The following is a 7,193-nucleotide window of genomic DNA, read 5'->3' on the forward strand; positions in this document are numbered from 1 at the left end:
ATTTTCATGAGAATTAATTATCAAGTAAGAAGGGGGGATTAAAGCAAACCCCGTAGAATTTTTCGTAAATTAAAAATTACAAAAAAACATGGATGTCGTGGGGCAAAATGGGCCATCCAAATTTTTTACGAAAAATTCGGAATTTTTAATCCGCTTTTGAAAATTTTGAATACAAATCTAGTCAAAATTAGAATAATTTTTTTTTTCATTTCCGGCTCATTTTACCCCTTATTGAAAACTTTTTCCAGCAGGGTCGTATTGATACTGAGTATTTATTTGGGGATAAAAAACTCAGTTGAAATTTTTTTTTACGGACCAAAATTTCCCCCTCCTCTTTTTTCTGAATACTAATGCGTGTATTTTAAAAAATTAAGCACAGAGGTGGAATAAAAATTTTTTTAAAAATTTATATCAGCAATTTATTAAATTAAAAAAATTTAAGTTGTATTTTTCACATTTCTCATTGACAAATAACCGAAAGACTTTAACTAGTTGCACTGGGATCAAAATAAATTCGAGGGTGAACCGCGTGAAATCAATAATCTTGAACATGAGGTGGGATTTTGGTGAAGCTAAAAAGCGCACTCGAGTAACTCGTAAAAAAAAAAAATAAAAGTAAAAAATAAAATAGTAGCAGTGAAATGGAAGACTTGAGAGTGGATGAGACAGAATGATGCGGGAAAGAATAGTTGGACGTGGAAAGCTGGAATCCACTATCCGTGAGAGACCGAGAGAGATAAATATATAAAAGAATAAAAAAGTAAAAAAAGTGCCAAGTAATTCGTTCCAATTCCCGAGAATTTCCCGAGCTGCCAGTGCACGATAGTGCACCTCGATAGCATCTAAAAACCTGGGAATCCCAAACGAGTCAGTATTTTAGTTTTAGTATTAAATTATTTTAAATAAAACAGAATTTATTTTACTTAATTCATCAATATTGAGAAATTTTTTTTAAGCTACAACTCGTTACTAAACGGCGCTTTTAATTCAATAAACGTCACGTGCTATTATTGGTATAACTATCACTATTAGTATTAATGCCGTCACTCAAAATAATTATCTAATCGACTATTATATTCCGGGGAACCTTGAAAGCCGCGGGATAGAGTCAAAAACAAAGAGTGACGAGTGATTATAATAATAATATTATATAATATGATGGGTCTGTGTGTGGGTCAAATATTGTGATAACGATAATCCTACTTATTTCAAGTAGCTTTAAATTTTTTTTTTTTTTTTTTATCACTACAATAGTATATTTAATTCAACAATATTATTTTGGTCAAACGCATTAACATTCTCAGACCAAAATTTTATATTTTTTTCTGAGTTAGAAAAATTATTTTAAGAAAAAAAATAAAAAAATACACATGTAGAAAATTTAAAAAACTACCTGTGCAATTTTTTCAAATATTTTTTTTTTTTTTTTTTTTGTAATTTATCGTTTTGAAAAAATTTCAAAAATTAGACGTCGGCTAACTTCGGTAATATTATTTTAAGTGATAAATATATGTATATATATATCAAGTGATAAATATATATATCTCTCATAAATGGGGTAAAATGCGACAGTTTTAAAGAAAAATTTTCACGATCAAAAAAAAAAAGGGGTAAAGTGGTCAATTAAAATTTTTGGTAAAAATTATTTTTAAAAATGGTGTTTAGCCCATTTTTTATGAATACATAAACAGTTTTGTATAAAAAAATTTATTAAATGATGTCATTTTACCTCTTAGACAATTAATTGAATTTTTTCTCGACGATTCTTTAGTTCAGTCAGTGGAATTTAATTATAAATAATTTTATATTCATGAAAAATAAATCAAAAATTATTATCCTTTTACGTGATGAGTGGGAGGGGGGGGGGTACAAATGTGTTGTATACTAGAAAAAAAATTAGGATTAGAGTGGATTTATTATATTTGCGAGTATTAACGATGAGCATCAATAAATGATGCTCGATGAATTGGAAATCGTTCGAGGACACGTCTACTGAGTGTCAACTCTGTGAATGAGGTTGCGTTCTGTCAAGAAGATACGAGACATCGTCGGAATGGAAAATTCTTCAACCTATATATTTTTTTTTATTTTTCAACTCCCGGTACTTTTTATTTTTATTTCGCTGCTTCGCTGCCTTCTTCTTAGAATGGTAATATTGTAGCGGTGTATCAATGCAACACCAAAAAAAATTGGTATTGTATCTTCGATACGATACTGTATCGACTTTACTTGACAACAAACAGGTAAAATACAAAATTTCAAATCAAAATTTATAAATTTATAATTTGATATTTGAAAATAAAAATTTATATTTGAAGTAAGAAAAAAAATTTGATAGGAAGTAGTTAAAGTCAACGTTGAATCCACCATTTAACTTGTAATTAATTTAATGACGAAATAATTAATTTAATTTTATGTAAGTTAAAATTTTTATTTTTCTTTTTCATGAAGTTGAATAAAACAACAGCAAAGTTTTGTTATTTTAAGATAAATAATTTTAATAATAGCCGACTTATCATAAGTTCAACAGCAGAAAATAATACTTTGGCTTTGCAAATAATTAAAACGATGAATAAAATATCAAACTATCAAGTTAATTAAATATTTAATTTATTTAAATCGATAAAAATGTTAACTCTTAAATAAAACTATCCCACTACTGCTTCTTAATTTTACTTCTTCCTCTTCTTCTTTATCCTCTTCTCTATATTTTCCTTTAAATTTGTACACTCGAGTACTTAGAAAATTTACTTAATTAAACTTCAAGAGTTACTTAAGCGCACAACTACAGTCAACATTGATCACGAATGAAAGAAAATTCTATACGATGTAGATTTTAAGTAATAGCTGCCCCGAGTGCAGGGCAAAAAAAAGAAAATATTGATAATAATTGTCGTTTTTATTAATAACTAGGGCCAGGATGTCCGCTTTGATTTGAAAATAACAATTTATAATTGGTGGTGTCAAATTTTGGATACTGCGACGGAAATATTGGTCGTATAAAAAAAATTTTCAAATAAAAGTTGTTCCAAATTAAATTTTTCAAAAATAATGTCTCTTATGATTTTTCCTCAGGACTAATAAGAAAGCTGTAGTTTCAAAATTAAGAATTTTATAATTGATAAAAATTTGAATCATTCATTATGAATATTAATTTTGGAATTACGGTGAAAATATTGCCTGTATAAAAAAATTTTTCAAACAAAAGTTGTAAGGAATTCAATTTTCTAGAAAAAATGTCTCTTATGATTTTTTTGTACGACCAATATTTTCCCCGTAATGTCAAAATCAATACTTTGATAATTACCAAAAATTTGAATCATTCATTATGAATATTAATTTTGGAATTACGGTGAAAATATTGCCTATATAAAAAAAATTTTCAAACAAAAGTTGTAAGGAATTCAATTTTCTAGAAAAAATGTCTCCTATGATTTTTTTGTACGACCAATATTTTCCCCGTAATGTCAAAATCAATACTTTGATAATTACCAAAAATTTGAATCACTCATTATGAATCCCAATTTCGAAATTACGGTGAAAATATTGGTCGTACAAGAAAATCATAAGAGACATTTTTTGTATGAAATTAAATTTCATACAACTTTAGTTTGAAAAATTTTTTTCCAAGACCAATATTTTCGCCGTAATATCAAATATTTGAACCATTAATTTCGAAATTAGGACAAAAACCTTGTCCCCATTAATAAAATAAAAATGTCAATATTATTGAATGGCATTTTTTACCAGCCCAGACCCGGGCCTCATTAAAAATTACAATATCCGAAAATTGTCACATTTCCAATTTTTTAAAACAAAAATACGACAAATTTTTTTTGTGTAGATCTGACAATTTTTAACGAGTCGGTCCAGCGTGTGACAATCGCGATTCGGGTTTCCATAAACTTTAGGTATTTTTTTAGTCGGCAAATGGATTGACGTCGCTGACAATCGAAATGAACAGCGCTGACAGCCTCGAGGACTTGGATCTGTAGCAAAATTATTTTCCGGCAGTACCTGCGGCTCGATGTATAATAATTTGAATGACCAAAATAATATTTTTTGTCAATAGTATCCGTAGAACAGATGGATTCAGAACAAGCATAGAGACAGAAAATGTAAAACGAATTAAAAGGAGAAAAGTTAAAAGAGAAATTAAATTTATCACGCAAGGTGATACGTATTTGGTTCACTCAGCGTATGCTTTTATAAAATGGGTCAACTTTCAGTGTATATTTTTAATATATATACATGTAAATATATTGATGTGTGTGCATAAATGTGTTTATATACTTTTTTTCACGTACTGATGCAAAAGAATCCAATAAAGTAAAAAATAATATACCTCGCTGTTACCGACAGCTCAGTTTTTACTTTATTTTTCTCTACCTTTAGGCAACACAACAATCTCACATCTATATGAATATTAATATATTTATATATCAACAAAAAATAAGTGACAAAAAGTATTTAATATTTTTATTATTTACTTTAAATTTCGGTAGACAGAAATAAATGTACGGATACTCAAAAAATAAAAATTAATTTTCATTCTTCTGGGGAATATAAATAAATATGAATTTTGTTTAAATCCATTCATTAACGCACACAATAAAATTTCGGTGGATTTTAAGTATAAAAGATATTTGAATATTTTATGAAATTCTTTCTTACTCCAAGAAAAAGAAAAGCGGAAATGGAAATAAGGATTATTTATTATTGTTGTTTTTTAAAATTTCAGTTTTTACATCGAGGCTGACGTTTTTCAGGTGACAGTAATTTTCAAAAAGAAAATTATATATATCAAAGTAATTGATAGAAGTAGTGGAAAAAAATTTTCCCGAAATTTGTTCCGGGAATTTTTAAAAGTAGAATTTTTTTACTATTTATCAGCAAGTTTCCTAAGTTTAGTAAATTTTCAGTCGCTTAGAAAATATTCAGGGGGGGGGGGCGGAAAATTTATCCGGTCAGTGAAATAAAATTATGTAGAGTAATTAAAATGAGAAAATGAATTATTGATAGAATAAAATTACCTTGCACTTGGGAAACTCCTCTTCAGGACTGGGTCTTTTCCAGCCCAAAAGCGGTGGTATGCAAATAAGCGCAGAGAGAATCCAAACAAGCGTAATCATAAAAAAGGCCCTTGCCGGAGTCCGTTTCTTGAGATACTTAACAGCCTGGGTAATGCTCCAGTATCTATCCAAGCTTATCAAACACAGATTCATAATACTCGCGGTGCACAGTAGCACGTCCATCGCCGAGTAAATATCACACCACCAGTACCCAAATATCCAGTAGCCCATTATCTCGTTGGCCAACGAAAAGGGCATTATTATAAGGCCCAAAAAAAAATCAGCAACCGCCAGACTCGCGATGAACCAATTCTGTATGTTCTTGAGCGCCTTTTCAGTCGCGATTGCTATTATTACGAGCATATTGCCAACGACGACAATAATCATGAGTATCGTCGCCGCAATCGAGGCGAATATTATCTGTACCAGGCTGTAGCCCGACGGATACAGACCTTCGATATAAGTTTCGTTGTCATCTCTGGTATTATTATCATTTATACTAAACTCCTCATAACTTTTGTTTAAATAACTACCATTTAACTCGTCCATTGTGATAAAATCCTCCTCGGAACTGAATAGTAACCCAGTGTCCTTAAATTCCTCTTCAATTAAATCAACATTTATTTTTTCGCTCTCACGATCTATCAAATCATTGGACTCATCCCCTGACGCATAACCTTCGTCTTCTTCCTCCTCTTCTTCAAGTCTTGTTTGCTTAAATAGACAGCCACTACAAATATTTAAGTCTGTAATTGTCTCCTCTCCTTCCTCTTCTTCTTCTCCTCTTTCAACTTGTTCAACTTCTCGTTCCTGTTCCTCCGAAGTCGAGGACGAAATTACGGATGTCGTCGACTCGTATGATGGCGTAATGACAGTATAAATATTACTACTGTTTGATGGAGACGAATCATAAGTAACAGACGTAGTGTTATTCATGTTAACCTCGAAGATGCTCGTCGACGCCAGACTATTACTGGCGCTGATGACGTTAATCACCGCGCCCTCGTAGCCCGGCATGACTTGCACCTTCGACCCAAGCTTTTGCTATCGTATCCACGTTATATGTGATCCACTTGTTGTTTCCGTCATCGGATCCAACGTCGTCGGTATCGTTGAGCTCAGGGTGCTTTGAGTCAACGGTAAACACGCCGCAGGAGACAGTAGTAAAAACATAAATGTTACTATCCAAGACACTGATACTATTATCCCTTTTACTGAACTCTTCTGATAAAGTTCCTCGTCTACGTACTTTGTAATGTATATCTTTACCTCGTCGTTGTCTAGACTTTGATACCTCTCGTAGCATCTCGGTGAGGCCAGGGCCAACATGCCCGATTCAGGATGGCCTCATCGCCTACACATTTATTAATCCTTTCCTTTTTTTTTTTCGTTACACTCTTTTCACTTTTATTTTTTAATTTACTGATTTTATTTTGGACGGTCTTTATATTTATTACTTATATTATTTTATTAATATAGATTTTTTTTTTTTTAAATTATTTAGCAATTTTTTAAATTTTAAATTTATTGCTCGTATTGTGCGTTTTGTAACGGCCCAGTGGGATTACAATAAGACTTGGAATATTAAATATATACAAAATAAATAGACTACTGTGACAATTATATTGCACGCTATTTAATAAATATATATATATGTATATGTAATTATAATTACTATATATGATATACTAATTGAATATATTTATAATAAAATTGACAAGCAAATAATAATTGAAAAACTGCGTGCTATTAAATTGGTCCCCGAACTCCGTCAGCCCAGCTCAGTGAGGTTACAAAATGTGGGGCCGTTTTTAAAACGAGACGGAGGAGGAGGAGAAGGAGGGATAAAAATAATTAAAGGCGAGTTTGGGTTTTCTTTAATCAGCTCCTTATCGCTCGCGTTAGTGAACTCCCTCAGTGAGTGAGTGAAAATAGAGGCTCTGGGATAAAACAAAGAGGAACTGATATATTTAATATCTTTTTTATTAAAATTATCCTTCTACTTCATTAAGCTGTCTATCAATTGATTAACCAGCTCATATATTTTTTATATTCTCCAAAATTTCCCCTTTATTTTGCAAATAAATTTACCTCGCCTAATTATTTATCCTTCCTTATTAA

General features: G+C 30.7%; 1 protein-coding gene across 1 annotated transcript in view; it reads right to left on the minus strand.

Moving 5' to 3' along the window:
* The window catches only part of LOC103571761 (alpha-2C adrenergic receptor), a 71,409-nt gene extending 65,320 nt beyond the window's left edge, over positions 1-6,089 (minus strand). Inside the window, exon 1 of the mRNA XM_008550037.3 lies at positions 5,034-6,089. Within this exon, the coding sequence (XP_008548259.3) occupies positions 5,034-6,089 (1,056 nt within the window). The remainder of the gene's footprint in view (positions 1-5,033) is intronic.
* Positions 6,090-7,193: the final 1,104 nt, after the last annotated feature.

Source organism: Microplitis demolitor, chromosome 10, assembly GCF_026212275.2.
Source record: "Microplitis demolitor isolate Queensland-Clemson2020A chromosome 10, iyMicDemo2.1a, whole genome shotgun sequence".
NCBI classification, from domain to species: Eukaryota; Metazoa; Arthropoda; class Insecta; order Hymenoptera; family Braconidae; genus Microplitis; species Microplitis demolitor.